The sequence below is a fragment of the Anoplopoma fimbria genome, chromosome 9 (genome assembly GCF_027596085.1).
Source record: "Anoplopoma fimbria isolate UVic2021 breed Golden Eagle Sablefish chromosome 9, Afim_UVic_2022, whole genome shotgun sequence".
In the NCBI taxonomy this organism is placed as follows: Eukaryota; Metazoa; Chordata; class Actinopteri; order Perciformes; family Anoplopomatidae; genus Anoplopoma; species Anoplopoma fimbria.
The window spans coordinates 11,247,554-11,266,014 of record NC_072457.1 but is presented as its reverse complement, the minus strand read 5'-3'; the positions used below and the strand labels follow the sequence as shown (position 1 = coordinate 11,266,014).

The following is an 18,461-nucleotide window of genomic DNA, read 5'->3' as shown; positions in this document are numbered from 1 at the left end:
AAAGAAAAACCATTGAATGAGAAGGTGTGTCCAAACTTTTGACTGGTACTGTATGTTTTAAGTATTTAAGGAGAAACAGCAAGACACAGAGTCTGGTTTACTAACAAAGCAAACCATCTTGAATCTTCTAAAGTGAAAGCAAAAAATATATATATATATTATTTATATTACTACGAGATCATGAGCACAGGGGCTTGACAATAAGCTTTAAAATGAACAGAATAGATCAACAACAAGCCCAAACAAACACCATCAAGTAGCTGAAAAATATCACGTTGTTTTTATGCAAGCAGATGAATTTAACCTCCAAATGCAAAGCAAACACATAGTGACAAATGATGCAACAATGTGAAGAGCATTGATCAGGTGAAGGTGGGCCCAAAGGGAGCTTCAGTCTTACCTCTGGAGGCTCGTCGGGGAGGCCCTCAGGTCCACTTCACTCTCCATGCTGCTAGATGTCTTTGGCAATGAGCCTGAGGAGTGACTTCATGGGAAATGATCTTGGGAGCCACTGTCAAGTGCATCCACGATGGAAAAACATGTGTATTTTAAACAAAGAAGTGGACGTCTGGCACTGATAAGCCGGCGGTGAAGCCTGAGTTGTCGCCGCATGACGGTGGCCGCTCCTTCCCCGGCTGGTTTAGCTTCAGCTAAGCTAACAGCTAACAGCTAGTTAGCCTAATCCTCCCGTGTTTGTTTCGTGCTAACAGAGGTTTCTGTAAATATCTTGATATTCTCTTTGGCATGTTAATTGTATAACTTGGTAATATACTTGGTAATTGGTGTATTTTTATTTTATTTTATTAAACTGTTAAAAGTCTGAGAATATTTAAAGTCAACGCGCCACAGACAGCACAACGACGCACACCTCACACGAACTCTTCTGACCGCGCAACGGTCAAAGGTCAGCCACGCCCCCTCACAGATTCCAGCGTTTTGATTGGTCGTGATGCGCCACTGACGCCTCCTGAAAACAAAACATATTTACAATCGTTAAAATGACAAAGATGAATATGGGTCAATCCGGCTAGGCCTGCTCTACTATGCGAAATGATCTATTTCAGAGCCTTCTCAATAGCTGCCTCCTCTCTCCCCAAACACATCCGAGACTGCAATAATCTTTCAATGTTCAAATCAGAAATCAAAACTCACCTCTTCAAAACTGTTTTTAATGTCTGACTAATGCTGTGTGTTTTTAGTTTTAAGTTTTTAGTGTGTAGCTTTTAAATGCTGTTTTTAAATGTCTGTAAAGCGTCTTTGAGTACTCTGAAAAGCGCTCTATAAATAAAATGTATTATTGTTATTATTATTATTATTATTATTATTATTATTATTATTATTATTATTTCTGTTCCTGTTAAGTCTTCAAACTCATACTTGCCAGCCTGTTCCCAGCAGATTAATCTTGTCCTTGGGACTCCAGCAAATAATTCCATCCATTGCAAACACTGAAGGGACACTCTTCCTGTTTCCCCAGATATCTGTCACACACTTCTTCAACTTAACAGACATATCAGGTGACAAAACAATCACACCCTAACGTCCACTTAGCTGTTCTGGGTCTTTTGATCATATCACATGATCTATGAGTGTACTCAGTTGCTGTGGAACTGCAGATAATGAAACTTGCATGTTTTATGAGCACTTAGTTGTCATTCACGTTGGGTGAGCGGGAAAATACAATTTCTTCAAATAAATGTATCTATATAATCAAATAGTTTCATGACAACTCATGCAACATAATCTAAGAGCTGCTATTAAAATGGACCTTGGCTAAATTGTAATGTACACTTCTGTTTCCAGGGTCCAGATTAAACTTCAGGACTGAGAACGAGTTGCATCATTCAGTAGGATGCACAGCATATGCGCAGCTGCGTTTCCAAAATGTGTTTCCATCATCTCTTCTCAGAATCCTATCAATTGTAGCAACGCGCATGCGCACGATCGCGCCACTGCAGCAACAGACAATGACGTCACCCATTCAAAGACACCCATTCAAAACACACACACCGGACCGATCGCTGGACAGGCGATGCACGGTTCACTCATCCGACCCAGACGACCAGCGGACTGGACGGACCGACGGGACCGGGACGAGCCGTCACACGTCAACACCGAGCCGCAACCACTCGACACGCGTTCTCTGTCGCGGGGTTTTTTTTTTTTTTTTGGAGCCGATCTTGTTCCTCAAATATTTTTTCATCAGACTAAGCTGTCAAAACGACAAAGTGACAGATTCACGGTGGTTCTCGCTGCAGATTTTCTGGACATGACTCTGGAGGATAAGCTGACAACAGCCGCAGCCACGGGGAACACGGCGGAGGTGAAGGATCTCCTGCGGGAAGGAGCTCAAGTTAACGGGGAGAACCGCTTAGGACGGACGGCTCTACAGGTCGGTGTCAGACGCGCTCCGTCCGCAGAGAAACGCGTATACTTTCGCACTTAAATGTTGTTTCATGAGTTAATATCATTCACCTCTCAGCAAACATTGCACACAGTGGAGACTTTTTCAACCAGGCTATTGTTTCTTTATTTAGATTGCTGAAAAAAAAACCCAAAACAGTGCACCTCAAAATGACGCAGTTGGGTGAATGTTTTTGTAGGTTTATAGATCAAACGTTTGCTCGCTTTTATGAAGAAAATAACACTATCCAGCTTTTCCTATCGGGTCATATAATTCCTCATCAAGATAAATGAAACGAAAGTATAACTATGGAGCCTTGATATGGTTGCACGAGATACAACACACATAAATGTTGTCACTTTGGATTATTGTTTTATTTTTATTTTTTTAATTAGGTTAAACATTAAACTAAGCATTTGGTAGTTAAAAGTAGAAAATAATGTTATCATAACGCTTCAATTTCCTCATACTTTGCCCCCCCCAATTCCCACAAAAATAAATTCCATACAGTGGGATGAAGTAGGGCTTTATTTCTAAAAAATAACAACAAACTAGCGGAATTGACATTATAAAACATAAGCTATTATTTTATGTAAAAGCATTAGGCCTCTGAATATGCAGTCTCATTGTCGTCTGCACCGTAACTTGCCGTCATCGATAGTGTTCTGAGGAATAGCACAACTCCCTGTCCTCTAAAACGAGTTCCAGAGAATAGAATATATATTCAAGATCTGAGAAAACGAAACAAAAATAAATGCTTCACACCAGCAGCTCCAGTCAGACGGGATTACATTCTTGCATTGTTTTGGTGCGTTGAATGTGGCTCTTCTTTGTCATATTTCACACCGTGTCTCCACTCAGTAGTTGGAGTGCATGTCAATTAAATTGCAGTTCATGTGGGACCTGCTTTGTTTTTTTTTTATTATTATTATATTGTATTAAGTCTATTATCTCGAGCTTCCGTTTCTCAAAGTTCTTAATGACAAATGATTTGCCGTTTCATAATCCGGGTTATAAAACATCTGGGTGAAAACTGAGTAATAATTTCGTCAGTGTGATTTTATTAAACTGCAATGTCTTTTCCATGAGGATATAAATGATTTTTTTTACATCTTTTACGGGGCAAATCGGAATAAAATCGGATTGTAACACCCGGTTATATCTCCTTCTGCAGGTGGTGATGATGGGGAGCACGCCGGTGGCTCGGCTGCTACTGAGCCACGGAGCGGATCCCAACGTGCCGGACAGGAGCACCGGGAGCACACCGCTGCACGACGCGGCCAGGACCGGCTTTCTGGACACCGTGCAGCTGCTGGTGCAATTTAAGGCTGACCTGCAGGCCAGAGACAAAAGAAACTGTGAGCCCATCGATGTGGCCAGAGAGCACGGCCACGCAGAGGTGGTCGAGTATCTGCAGTCTTTGGTAAACGGACAGTGACGCGACGGGGACTCTGAGGACTCTGAGGAGCGAGGCCTGCAGAGGCCCGCAGCGACGTTATGCACAGACTGCTCTGCTGTTCAAACACTTTATTTATTGGTCTTTTTCTTTGTGCTGATAGGCATCGTTATTTTCTTTCTTAACGAAATCAGGGTTATTGATAGTCGTAGGGTCGCTATTGTGAGAAATAATAAATAATCCCTACAATATGATACGGATCTAAAACCAGCTATTCGGCATATTCAGTTTACAGCCAAATGAGCACCATGTGTTGCATGTTGGTTTTATTCCCCCCCCCCTGTATAATTCAAATTTGCTTATAAGTAATTCCACTTGAGTTGGTTTTACTATATTATTCAGTAATTCGTATTTTAAAAATAGGATTATTAGTATTGGGTATTAGAATGCCGTATTTTAAATATCTTTCCAAGTGAAATATTTAACCAAAAGCCATTTAAAATGTTTTGCACATTGAACATGAGTGTCTACGCTGTTCTGTAAGCATTATCTTTATACTGCAGAAATTGGAGTCCCACTTCCTGTTTGTACAAATTATATTCAGAACTCCTTTATTATGCACTTTAATAAAATGTAAGGTTTCGTGTTTTAAGGTATAATATATGAGAATCAGTAGTAATATGCTTCGGATATTGTCTGAAGGACGGGTTACTGAAAGGTACAAGGAAATAAAAAAATAATAATAAACAAGCGATGATTATTTGATTATATAGGCTCTATTTGAGTTGGATGACTTAAAGCAGATTTTTGTGTGAACTAAATATTTTTCAGAAATGACTTTTTCTATAAATGAATGGACGCCGGGGTGAATAATGAGTCAATAGCCAAACGTAATGCCGCAATGCTGCCTTGCAGTAGTCTCATAGAGGAAAGGAGGAAAAACTATATTATGGAAACACTAACATGAATCATTAAATATGCACGGCTTCGACGTGTGGGCGAGTTAAACATTATCTTGGTTTAGTTGATGACTTGCTGCTTTTATGGCTTTAGGAAAGCAGAGGGAGGTTTTACAACAGCACGCAGAAAAGTCCCCAAAACCACGACGGGCATAAATAACGCTGGTGTTGTGTCTGGAGACTTAATTGTCCATGCACAAGTCCAGGATACAGTCTTAGGCCTGATATTTAACTTAACCATGGAAAACAACTTTTATCTCAACAAGTAATCCTGTTCATGCATGTCAAACAGGAGGCTGTTTTTTTTTAGAGTCAAGTTAGTCTTTGATGTCATTGTCCAAATTGCATCATGCAGACATTCTAATCTGAACTCAATAGTTTATGTGCACTGACTTTATCCTTTGCCTTTCTTTGTTAATTCTTATTCCATAGCACACTTCTTTTTTTTTTAGCGCAGACACAATTGTATTTTACCCAACATTTCAAAGCCTAATGTATGAGCATGTTTAAAAAAAAAAAAAAAAAAAAAACTTAACTGCAAATGAAAGATACATTTAATCAGTTCAAGTGGCTTTAAGCATTTTACTGTCTTACAAATAACTTTAAAGCACAAATCACCGTAGTTTTTTATTGAGTTAATGTTTGCTGCATAATGCATTCATAATGTAGAGACAAGCTAACAGAGAGGAAATACAACATATATTTTTAGATACTGTGGAGGGTGATGACATTCAGGTGAAGGCAAATGCAGAAAAGACAACGGAAATAACTAACAAGAGTGGTAACGGAACTACAGCAGAAGTGGCCAACTTCATAATGTTGACGAATCGTACAGTATATCAAACATTTTAAGTGTACAAAAATGTCTGTCATCTCTGTTAGTCAATAAGTACTGTCAGTTAGCTGATTTAATGATCTCTGGAAAAGAGTTTGCATCAGTCATGAAGAGCAATACGTTTGAAAGTATTTAACAAAATATGGAAAAAGTATAGATAAACATTTTCTGACGTGTATCCAGGCATTTAAAATATTTCATCTGATACTTTTAAGACATCAGATTTGACTTTAAAAGGATATTTGTTGTAACTAAACAGCATGAAGTATTCATGTGCTAAAGTCGCAAAGCATTGTTATTGTATCCTGTAGTAACAGCAATAACCCATTGCTGTTACTGCACCCATGGTTTACAGGCAAATATATCAATTTAAAAGATTACGGACCACAAAACATATAAATCCACAAAGAATAATATCTAGTATAATATTTAGAAGACTTCTTTGTTAATCTTTTCGTACCTGAACATTTGGTGGGTTACTAGGTGTTTCAGTGAAAAAGGGGTGATTGTGACGGTTATATGTGTATTTTGAGTCAAGAAAGAACACGGAGACTCCAGCTGAAGACAGAGCACATGCAGAGAGCATTATACATTATATATGTGAGGCACTTTTCTGTGATTCACTGATGACAAATCCACAGGCAGAGTTGAATCGGATGTCCGTGTCGGTGCGGGTGGTGTCTTGGATCCTTTCCTACCTCATTGTTTTTCTACACGCTTAGTGTTTTGGTAACATTACCGAAGATTGTGCCATTGACTGTAACAGAAGGAACAAAAACAGCTTTTTTCCCCAATATATGTCTCAAAGAAATACAGAAACAATAACTACGTTTAGATCATGTGAAAGACAAATTTGTTTCATGCTAATCTTGGGCCAAAAGTTAATGTTCTTAGCAAGTTTAAAAGAAAAACAGTTGAAATAATCATTACCCTTCTTTTTTTTTTATTTATTAAAACAGAGCTTCCCTATACCATTACCAAAATTTAAATAACATAAATTAATTAATAGGGATATTTTGTAACTGGAACTTTCCCAAAAGTGTAAGTATTTCCAATCAACAGAGAAGTTTTGAATAGAAATGTAACTTCTTACCTTCCTGCAACCTCAAAGTACTTAAAGCATGTTTAAAAGTATTTGTTGCAAATAGATGCAAAAGATGTACAGTGTTAAACACTGTGATTTACTGAGGTGCAATTAATATAATATGTGTTAATTAAACATGTGCACTCCTGATAACACATGTATTAGCTTCATTACAACAAATATTAAGTAAAGACTGTAATATGTATTACAGTCATGGTGTGTTTTCATGTTCAATGTTTGCAAATATACAGATTTCCATTCCAAGTTAAATCAGCTGAGTTGTATTTTGTATAACACCATAAAATAGATGCAACACAGCACATGACATTATCGGAGTCAGCCACACAGATGGAGGCATCATTGCTCACTTATGGCGCTTATGCCTCATGGTGATAATCACGTTCATGAGCGGGTAATGTTTTGAGAGCAGTAAAGCTCCAGATGGTTTGTTTACTCTTTGGAAACACAGTTTAAGAGGTGGCTCAGTGAGACGGGAGGCAGTTATAAATGAGATCTCAGGCTAAGATAGCCAGCTAAAAAGGTAAACAGACCCACTTTCACAACCTCCCCAAAGTCTTACTGAATGGAAATGAGTCATCATAAAGTTGACAACTTACTTTCAAGGTCTTCATTGTCTGAGCCCAGTCCATCTGACTAATCTGAGGTATTGCAGTCAGCAGGATACTGCTTGCTTTGTTGGCGTTCTCTTTCATCGTCTTCAGAACGTTGTCAACACAGACCTAGGACAAGGGAAGAAAACCAGCTGGCGTGTGATATGAATCATTTACAGAAATGCAAATTTCACTTCCTTTAAGTGTCACAGTCATTTTGTATTTCCCTAAAAATTCAAGGTGACACATATCTGAACTGATGCTTAAGAGAACGTTTGCACTGCGAATGACATAGTAAAGAATCAAAAAATCTGTGGCAGCAATGCATTAGTAAGGGGACATGCTATCCTGTAAAAACAGAGCTGCTGTGAACAGGTTTTTTAAAATATAAATATATATATAATTATTTTTAATGGACATCATATAGGGATCACTAGAAGAGGATGACATTTTGAGCAATGGAGCAGATATTAAAGATCTATATGTAAATATCTGAAATGGCCCTACTGTAATCTGACAATACTTTAAATGATGGTGATGAGAGTTCAAATCAATATCAAGTTTCAGCAAATTTATGTAAACAAACAACATTTAAAACAATCATTGTTTTTAATGCTAAATGGGCTGTATTCTACACTTACTCTTTACACATGAGAAATACTTCTATAACTGACTTTGGGAATATTGTGAGGGCCTATCTAATATTTCTTTTCAAGCGAGAGTACATTTTACAGCACAGATGTCAAGGATCCAGTTCTATCCCGGACAGCAATCTGGGCTGGTGGAAGTGAAATTTAGTTTTAGCTCATGGTTATTCCTATTATAAAAAGACCTTTGAGACCGTAACAGAAATAGCCGCGAATGAAAACAAACATGTCAGTGCAGATGTAAAGTATATTGTTTTTCAAGCAGCCAGCTGTGCCTTTTACTCTGATGACTCATTACGTGGTGGTAATGATGCACTTGAGCCTTGCGCCATTTCACCTGCTGTGCTTATGACACTGTCAACAATCACATTATTTCACCTGGAACATGGTGAACCCTGTATGCTCTGATGAAGGTTGTCTGCATAGATTTAAGTGTGCAGATATCTATTCTACCAGCACCTGCAACATGGCTACAATAAAAATCAAAACAATAAGTGCAGTAAACACGCTTATTTGTCTGCTGTAATCAAGTAAAGAAACTGAGGACTCACTCACACTGTCAGGATTAAATATTTAAGTATGGCTGCATGAAACGATGTGATATTATGGACATTACGCAGCCAGACGTAGAGTGTATATTACAGTAAGTGACAACATTGTTTCCTTCCTGTGACCTTAATTAACCCCTCCCTTTCAAAGCTTTGTTTTCATGTCGCATGCAACGATCGAAGTTCATGTTTTTGTGGTGTTAGCCAGGATGAAGACAGTGAAGCTGATGACTCAGTGTGACTCAACCTCCTCTGGCAGGGCTTCCACCGGAGGCTGGCAGGCAAGTCGGAGGGGGGGGAGATATCAGGAGGTAGTATGAGGCTGGGAGGGAGCGGGGGGTGGGCGGAAGGATGTGGTGAACGCTCTGCAACAGGAGGGGGAAGAGGTCAGCTGCAGGAACTCGGAAGTGGAGTTGTGAGTTTGGCTGGATCGGTGACAAATAAGCCCAAACTCGCCCACACACAGTAAATCAACTTCATTATCCAGTGTGTGTGACAGAGAGAAGGTCAATCGGAAGCCAAAAGAAGCCACAAATACTGTAGTCTACTTACAGGGAACAGATGGCGAAAACAAGCAGCGAAAACACGCAGCGAAAAATCTGACGGTTTTCTTTTTAATGAAACAATCAAAGACAATTTTCATTTTGTGAGACACTGAATGCATACTCAAACAGTATGCGCCTATAAAAAAAAATTCTGTGAAAACTGTGGAAGACCTCGTGCACCCAAACATTGTGTTTCCTGCTTCATAAAGACACTGATCACCGCGTTCACAGTAAACAAGGTCCTTCTGTGACAAGCACTACTCAGAAAACCTTCTAAACTCAGAAAGTGAGGAAGAAAAACAAGCTACTTCACCAAAGTCCCTCTATGCAAGTTAAATTAAACAAATGTTTTAAATGTATTTATATTAGCAGGCTGATTAAATAAAAATCGAAATAATGGGTCAAATTACAGCAATCAAAGATGGACAGATTTTGTTTTGCATAAACCTAATTAACTTTCAGTCTGGAACATCTTTCTAAAGAGCTAGATGTGTGACGACCCAATATGTAGTTGTGCAAGAGTTGTAACGGTTTAGAGAATCAGCTGACTCATTAAATATAGAGGGGAAAATCCCGAGAAACCCTCTAAACATTGGAGGAATAGGGTGACATCATCTGGGGAAAGACATGGTCATACAGAGTAAATAACTATATATAGTTACTCGGATGAACAGGGATGCTTCTAATTTTAGGATACTATAACCTAGACATAAAAAGTCAAGATGAGATGCCCTCGAGTGTGTTCATGTATCAGTGTCATGAACCATCAGATTAAATGAAGTAGTTTAAAACGACCCACAGTAGCTCCAGGAGACCAAGAACAAGATCTGGTCATCTTGCAAAAGAGAACACAGCTGAGATGGCAAGAATAAGCTTTCCCTTCACCAAGTGTCTCCTTTCAAGAAGTAAAGGCTAGTTATTGTTGTTATTTTAGACACAGATACCTGACAACATGCTGTCCAATGAGCTAGTTGAACTAGTAGCAAAACTGCTAGTAAGCTAGCAGGAAGCGAAGCCGATCTGGTTTAATCACCACAGCTCAGTAAAAGTAGATAGTATGAAAGTATAAAACCACAAGACAAGTTCTGATGGTATCCACTATAGATAAATAATAAAGTCCAATATTTAGATATTGCTATTTAGCCTGCTGGGACCCAGCTCTTTTATCCTAAAGTTCTCCAGTGATGGTAGGCTGAAAGCTAAAAAATTAAATCAAATAACACATAATAAATGTGTCACTGGTGGCTGTACAGACAAAGAAACACAATAGAAAAGAGGTCATGTCACCCAAAGTGCACACACCGTGCATCCCATTTTGCTGAAACTGACTGACACAAGGGACAAACAAGGACAGAAGGGACATCAAAGTAATGAAAACAGCTGCTAGGACCTACAGCCTTCCACTCACCGCCTCCTCATGCTCCTTCCAACAGTCATAGTCTGTTGCCATGGCAATGCTCGCATAGCACAAGCCGGCCTCCTTGGCAAGGACCACCTCTGGCACAGTGGTCATGTTGATGACGTCAGCGCCCCACTGGCGAAACATCAGGCTTTCAGCCCGCGAGGAAAAGCGCGGCCCCTCGATGCTCAGCATAGTCCCTCGAACGTGACACTTGACTCCCAGGCTCCGCGCCACCTCCACCAGGACCTGCACCAGGACTTAGAGTTAGGGACTGTGTCCATAAAGCCGATGGGAGAAGAAGTGGAAACTGTTGACACGTTTTTTTTAGCTTCATCTCATTCTCTAAACTGTGGGGTTGAAGGAATAAATCACTGCTTGCTATGCTGTGTGGCATCCACTGATCCATATTTCAGATCTAGGTCTCAGTCTGTTGCAGATTTGAAGATAATTATTTTAAAAGTGTTTTTTTTTTTTTTGTTGAGCTACAATTTTTGCAACTTTTTGTTTTCAATTTGAAGAAACTTCATGACAACAGACATCTCACTCTTGGTACTCTGCAAAAAAAATATTTAATTTCCTAGCATTCATTTACGAATAATACGCAACATTATGGCAGTAATTAAAGTAATAAAATCTGTATAATAATAACTTGCATAGTCAGAAAAAAAAGGAGTCGAAGTTTAAAAGTGTAAAATAAATCCTAAAGCATACCATTTCTCACACATCTAATCCCCAATGACACCTTCTTTCGCCATGGATTTTTTTCATATAAACTTCAATCAATTTAACATCCTGAATTAAGTTAAATTCACACCTTTAATATCCGTGAGATGTGTCTAAGCTGTCGGAAAACTGACTTTGAACTGTGCAGCTTTTTCCACCTCTCCACTATCTTCACACTTCTGGTCTATTTTGGTCGGGCTGACTCATATTATTGTAGAAGAATATATTTTAACATGATAAGTTGTGCTACAAATGTACAGTTTTTTGCATTTTAAAAAGGGGGTAATAGAAAATTTGAAGCAAAATAATATATTAAAAAAATCATAAAATTTGAATTTTAGAACAATTTTAGAGAACAATTGTATAAAAGCTCAGGAACACAGGAAGAGATGTATGAAATGGGATTTATGTACATGTACTTGAGGACCCACCTCTCTGGTTCTGTTACAGAAAGGCTCAGCCATAGGGATATGACTCACTCCTGGAGGACTGGTGGGCTGCCCATCATACAGCGTCTGAGCTCTCTTGGTAGTCCTGGCAAAAAGAAGCACAAAGAAAGTTCTAAAAGTTAGTATCAAGGCAACCCAAGCGAATTATAGATGCCGTCGCAGGTTCAATTGTTGCCAATTATCCAAATCCAATCCATGACTTTGTTTGATTTGTTTTGTAAAAAAACATGTCATATGTTTGCTTTGTAGAATACAAATTTGACAGTATTATTTTTTTTTCACTTTATTTATATCAGATAAGCAAATACCTTCTTTAATGAAACTGAAAAAGATGGAAAACAGAAACCAACACAGCAAACCATTTGAAAAGAGCAAATACTGTATGTTCAGCAATGACAAATGACAATTCAAAGAAACAATGTCAGTCAACACAAACACGATTATAACCAAGCAGCAAAGTAAAAGTTAATTGTGTCCAGATCAGAGTGGTTGTAATAAACGACACGTTAGGTCATTTCACAGCTACCGAGGACGATAAAAGCATTAACGGAGAACAGCAGCAGCCTGGTCTCTTACACCATGCCAACAACAGCCGTCCACTTTCCAGCTCTGCTGTGTCAGTGGGGTTCCACCAGAAACAACGCCAGCCTGCCAGCTTCAGCTCTTTATGGAGCCATTCAGGAGGACACAAGAGACTGACTCACTTAACCCAGTCGCCTGAGAAAACCCCTGTATCCCCTCAGCTTGATGACTAAGTACTGAATTCTTATTGTTTAGTTACATCATATGAGGATCATTATCACTAATGGGGTAATAAAAAAAAGGTAGACTTCTTAGTGGTGTTTGAATTACTTGCTTTTTCCCAGGGGATTGTTTAGTCATACCACAATTATCTCAGATATTCAAAATATTTGCAGACACAAGGAAAGTGTTTTTTTAAGTTGATGCCCAACCCTATCTCTTACTAATACCTCTGGCATTGTAAGACTTAAGTCATTGCTTAAAAATATTTGTGCCAGCTGCAGCTCCACCCTGCTTAAACAGGAGTGTGAGGGATAAACTGTGAGCACACAGTACAATGCCTGTTTATGCTACATAAATCAAATGATCTTGGCCTGGCTTTTCATTAGCAGTGTCCTTTCATAATCATTGTTGTAAAGAATGGCTCCTACAGCCTATAATTGTCAAATATTTAAAGGATTCCTTAAATGCAAGATGGATGTGGTATGGACTACTAAGCATTAAATATACTCTACCAATCCTTCAACATCCATTTCCAACACAATTCCCTCATATTAGGTCTGAAGTACAGCTCGATATTTGAAAGACCTAAAGCTTTGGTAAATCCGAGCATTATTCAGATTTGATTAGCGATGATATAAACCCTGTTTCAGTTTGTAAAAAGATATATCATTGCATATTATTCTTGCAACCATGTGGGATTGATCTGAAAAACAGATCAACAAGATGTCAAGGCGAAAATCAAAAAAAGAGAATCTAAATCAAGGGTCAAACTAGGAGGATCGGGTTGTGCAAAAGGCATTTAAATAAGTGAGAACGTATTGCGTCAAACTCGACAAAGCCAGCAGCACAAACCTATAGCAACCAAGTGTTTGGTTTGGAGTAGCCTTAGAAAACAAGATAGCAGAGGTGGCATTACAATGAATGAATGAAGTGAAGCTTTCAGAAACATGCCGTCACATGCTGCAGGACAAGTCCGGACAAGTCTGAACAAGTCCCAACAAGCAACTTCCTCATTTCTGATAAATAGATCTGGTCTGTGCTTAATGCTGCAAGTGAGGCTATTCACCAACACAGCTGAAAAAGCCACAGGCAACGTGATGCAGTCGTACGCAAGTGTGTGCAGAGGAACCCACTGACACCAATGTGGGAAGGCAGTAGCTCAACACAGCCAGCCGTACGCAAACTCACTGGTAACAAATGACCCATCCTACTTAAACAGCACATCTGGAGTTAGTTAATGGAATTTGTGCAGTCAGCTTACAGAGTGAGTATGCTTAGTAAGTATACGCCTGGAGGTCAGACACAGCTGAGAGAGTTTGCTTTCCCACATCATTGAAACAGAAAGATACTCTCAGGTTTACCAGAAGGGGTGTCTAACTAAAGGAAGAGTGAGCGTGAATTTCCGGTGATAGAAAACCGGAAAGACAACATTTTTTTTGGAAGGTTTTGTCGCGTCTGAATCAGTCAACCCATTTAATTTGTGTTCAACTCGCACCAAATTCAGTATGAAAACCTTAACAGCACTGTCCACTGTTTCTCAAACATGAGTACATCTTCATGTGAAGACGACGCCTCCATGGCAGCCATTAAAACACGATAGTGGGTATTATGAGCTCAGTGACTTGAATGAGAACTGAAGGCTGAAATTCTCACAACTCAGAAAAAGTGATACACCAAAACGATACACGAGACCGACAGGAAGAAGCCCTGCCTGTTTACAAAAAATATGTCTGTTAATTATCATATAGGCGTTAACTATTTCTATAAGAGGAACGTCACAGTGAAAGCTTATTTTAATCCTCGCTGAGGCTGTGAGCAAACTATGACACTTGAGAGTTCCTCCAAACATCAGGCAGATGTTTACTTTTCTTCCAGCTGAACACGATACAAATATTGGCTTCAGTCAAATGTGTCATGGTGAGTCAAGTCTGTCCCCCCGTCTTACTCAGCTATCTGGACACTCTTGTCAGACAGTAACATGAATCCTGTCAGTGAGACGTGTGGGAAGATGTTTGAATTATTGTGCAATACCCTTCCTGTACAGTCCTTGCAGGATGACAACCAATGGCGAACTATTTAAAAGGAACACATTAAGAGAAATAATAAAATCTTAACTTATGGAGTTTCATTCATAAAACATCAAAAAAACGATTTAGCCACTTTATTCACATGAACTTCATACTGCAGCATACTGTGATGCTTTCTCGATTTAATCTCTGAAAGTTACATCCGTTTAAATAAACATAGATGCAGTAACAAACTTCAGGGTGTGTCATGTCCAAATTATGATATGACATGTTGTATTTCATGAGCTGTGTTAATATGAATATGGATGTTGTATGTGACATCAGTCATGTGATTTAAGGGTCTTAGACTATACATGAAAATAATTGTGATCAGATAGTTTTAAAGTGGTGATTTCTCTACATTTCTCAAAGTCCCAACAAACTTTTCTGAACCGCTGTACTGACAGTGACATTGATCACTTTATACGATTACTTTTTCATGTTCTCTCTTATAACAGCCAGCAACAAAACTTAAGATAAACATACTTAGCCAAACATATCTTTTACATTCGGAAAACAGTATATGAAGAATACAATGATTGAAATGCTCTGACATTCTGTTTCCTATACTTCCTGAGAGTCTGTGGAAAGAAGAAACAAACGTCTGAACCAAAACCTGCTGTTGTGTTCACATTCCTCTCACCTGTCAATGAACTGATCTATGATGACAATGTCTCCTGGCTGAATCTCCTCTCGGAGTGAGCCACAGGCCGTGGTGACCAACAGATGTGTGCAGCCCTCTTCTCTCAGTGCCCAGATGTTGGCCTGGTAGTTCACATTGGACGGCATTATAGTGTGTTGTCTCCCATGCCTATGTATAGGAACAATCATTCAAGATACACATTGTTTATTCATGTTCATTTATTTTTATTTCCAGAAATCTTGGTGTAAATTTCGTTCACAACCTCAACTTACACAAACATGTTAAATCAAAGGTTCAATGCTGCTTTCATCATCTTAGAGCTATGTCAAGAATTATCATCTCTTCCTGACAAAAATCTAGAAACCGTTATTTACACCCTCATAATTAGTAGATTAGTTCTACTGTAACTCCCTCCTCTCTGGTAACAGCAATATATCCTTCTCCCGGAGAAGGATATATTGTGCCGGGATTTTGACATAAAAAAACGTGACTACATTTTACGGATCCTGGCTTCTTTACACCTGCCAACTGTTGCTTTTAGAATTTATTTAAAAGATATTAGCCTTTGCAGTCCGGCACCCTAGACTCTGGACAAGACCTCTGTATCATCTTTGAAATCACTGTTAAAAATCCCCTTTTTTAGAATTGCTTTTCTGAAATTTGCATCGTGTTTTATGACATTTTAGTTAATTCTACTCTATGTTTTACGTTTTGGCTTTTAATAAATTGTATCCTCTTTGTGGTTTTAAATGTATGCTGTTTTCATTGCAAAGCAATGTGTAACATTGTTTAGAAAGCTACTACATAAATTAAGTTTGTTACTTTTATTATAATTATTATATGTAGTAGTAGTAGTAGTAGTAGTAGTAGTATTAGAAGCTTGGCACCTCATTGTTATATGGAGTGAAAAATTCAAAAGATGCAGTACAAATGAAGACCCACTAGATGGGGCTAATAGAACACATTTTCATAAATGATTTTAGGTTAAAGTAAAACGCCCTCTCGTACCTTGCAAGGAGCACACATTCCACGTTTTTTATCTTCCCCAGTATCAGAGCATCGGATGGCTGTCCAAAAGGAATAGAATAATCAATTAAAAATGATACAACATACTACTCTATGGATTCATTTACAAACAAAACAGCACAGAAAGTCAGTAGAGGTTTTTGTTCATACTACTCTATTTAACAAGAAACATCTTTGGACCACAAAACACAACAAACCTTTCCATACGGTGTGTCGACATAACGCTCAGTCCTCCCCTCCAAGATATCTGGATCATTAAGGCCTGAACCACCAATTATTCCAATCTAAACAAAACATGAAGTCATCAACACACGATAACATCAGAATTACTACTGGCATTACACTTCCATTTTAGACTATTTTTTAACAATTAAACTTTTCATAATGTGTTTTATGTACGGTATAGGGAATGCAAAACACCAAATATATCTAAAAAAAGTGGTGTTGAAAACTATATGAGCACACATTCAAATCAGCCAGTAACTTATGGGGCTGTTATTTCCCCATAAGGGAGAATGCTGTCGGTGTTTGTACATATTTTAATGTTTGTATTGAGTTTACAGCATTGCTTCAGGGTAAGTATGTTCACTCAAGTACTGTACATTCATTCATTCATCTTCCGTAACCACTTATCCAGTTAAGGGTCGCGGGGATGCTGGAGCCCATCTCAGCTGTCAATGGGCGAAGGCAGGGTACACCCTGGACAGGTCGCCAGCCTATCACAGGGCTGACATATAGAGACAAACAACCACTCACGCTCACATTCACACCTACGGGCAATTTAGTCATCGAATAACCTAAGGTGCATGTTTTTGGACTGTGGGAGGAAGCCGGAGAACCCGGAGAGAACCCACGCTGACACGGGGAGAACATGCAAACTCCACACAGAAGGCCGTCTGTGCTAACCACTACACCACCGTGTAGCCCAAGTACTGTACAAATAGAGGAAAATATTTACTCCATTAAACTACATTAATTTGAAAGATGTATACATTTATTGTACTTTAAATATCGATATATTACATAAAACATATGATAATAGGAAAATAGGATATGAACTCATAGATTATCCTACTACCAATATGTTAAATTGTTCAAATTGGTTCCAACTGAAACCACCTACAACATTGAAATGCTGCTTACACATGAATCAATGCATTGATAATAATTAAAATCCAATGTTAAAACATCAAATTGTTGTCACGTAGTATATTCTGCTGATAACAATTGTAGTTCTTGAAATCTTTCAGGGTGCTCAGATCCTTTGCCTAAGTAAAAATACTAATACCACACTGTAAGAGTACTCGGTTACAAGCAGAATACTTGCATTCAAAAAGTCAAATGAATTAAAGCATGGAAGTAAAAATGCCCTTAAGGTATTAGGCGAGAGTAAAAGTACTCAATGCATGAAAATGGCCCCTGTAACTGTTGTACTATCATATATCAGAGCAATAGAGTATTAATACTCTTTGACTAACTTAAAAGCAGGATTTTAATGTTGTTGTTGGTTGAGTGAGAGCTAACTGTTATTATTTATTATTATAGATGTTTTCTATGAATGCAACCAATGATTATTTTCATTATTGTTCCAGATATACTCCCACATCCTGTTGTATAGTTGAAGAAGACATCACATGTTCTAAGCGTGTTGTATGTTAATCTGTAAAATAACCAGAGACTAGAGATGTCAAAACATTATAATAAAACACAATGTTTCCTTCTGAAACGTGGGGGGAGGAAGTACAAAGACAGAGTACTTTGGTCATTGTACTCTGATTGACTAACACACTGCTCTACCTGCTGCCAGCTGTCACGGCGCCCCACGTGTCACCTGAGGCATCTCACGTTGAGCCCCGGTGTGTTACAGCACCCCGCACAACCTGCTACAGTGCGATGCTAACAGCTAGCCTTAGTTAAGAGCATTTCTTACACAGCGTTACCTAGCTACGATGTGTTCACTGAGCTCCTTATGTCACGTGCTAACACGTGGTCAGCTGGTATACAATACGTTCAGGTTACTACCTTAATGGGAACCATGGAAGCCATGACGATTGTTCTTGTTGTTTTTTTAAATTAAAGTTGTGCGGAAGAGCCTTTGTAGTCACAAACGTCACATCCGGCAGCAGAGCGGATATCAGACAAGTCACTTCCGGTTTGCTTTCTTGGCCTTCAAAATAAAGGCATGGCGCTTAACGAACATTTTACATGAGATAATAGCCGAGTGGTTTTGTGCTACTAATCTAGTTTTATAGTCAATATTATCTGTCTACTTTGCTGCAAGTTTCCATTCATTTGACTGATTACACTGTGCAATACTATAACTATAATTATTCTGTCTGTATTTATAAGATTTTATTTTTTAGTTATTGTGGATTTTTT

General features: G+C 38.7%; 2 protein-coding genes across 2 annotated transcripts; one reads left to right on the top strand and one right to left on the bottom strand.

The window, feature by feature from the left end:
- The first annotated feature begins 2,016 nt into the window (after nt 1–2,016).
- cdkn2a/b (cyclin-dependent kinase inhibitor 2A/B (p15, inhibits CDK4)) lies at nt 2,017–4,521 on the top strand. Its single transcript, XM_054604823.1, has 2 exons — nt 2,017–2,392; nt 3,579–4,521. Exons 1-2 carry the CDS (start codon nt 2,033–2,035, stop codon nt 3,840–3,842), a joined length of 624 nt encoding a protein of 207 aa, XP_054460798.1. The 5' UTR covers nt 2,017–2,032; the 3' UTR covers nt 3,843–4,521.
- Nucleotides 4,522–5,652: 1,131 nt separating this feature from the next.
- mtap (methylthioadenosine phosphorylase) lies at nt 5,653–18,197 on the bottom strand. Its single transcript, XM_054604495.1, has 8 exons — nt 18,105–18,197; nt 16,280–16,366; nt 16,065–16,123; nt 15,057–15,224; nt 11,586–11,688; nt 10,438–10,677; nt 7,296–7,418; nt 5,653–6,351 (listed from the first exon to the last, which is right to left on the bottom strand). The coding sequence occupies exons 1-8, from the start codon at nt 18,126–18,128 to the stop codon at nt 6,313–6,315; spliced, it is 843 nt and encodes a 280-aa protein (XP_054460470.1). The 5' UTR covers nt 18,129–18,197; the 3' UTR covers nt 5,653–6,312.
- Between the last annotated feature and the right edge of the window lie 264 nt (nt 18,198–18,461).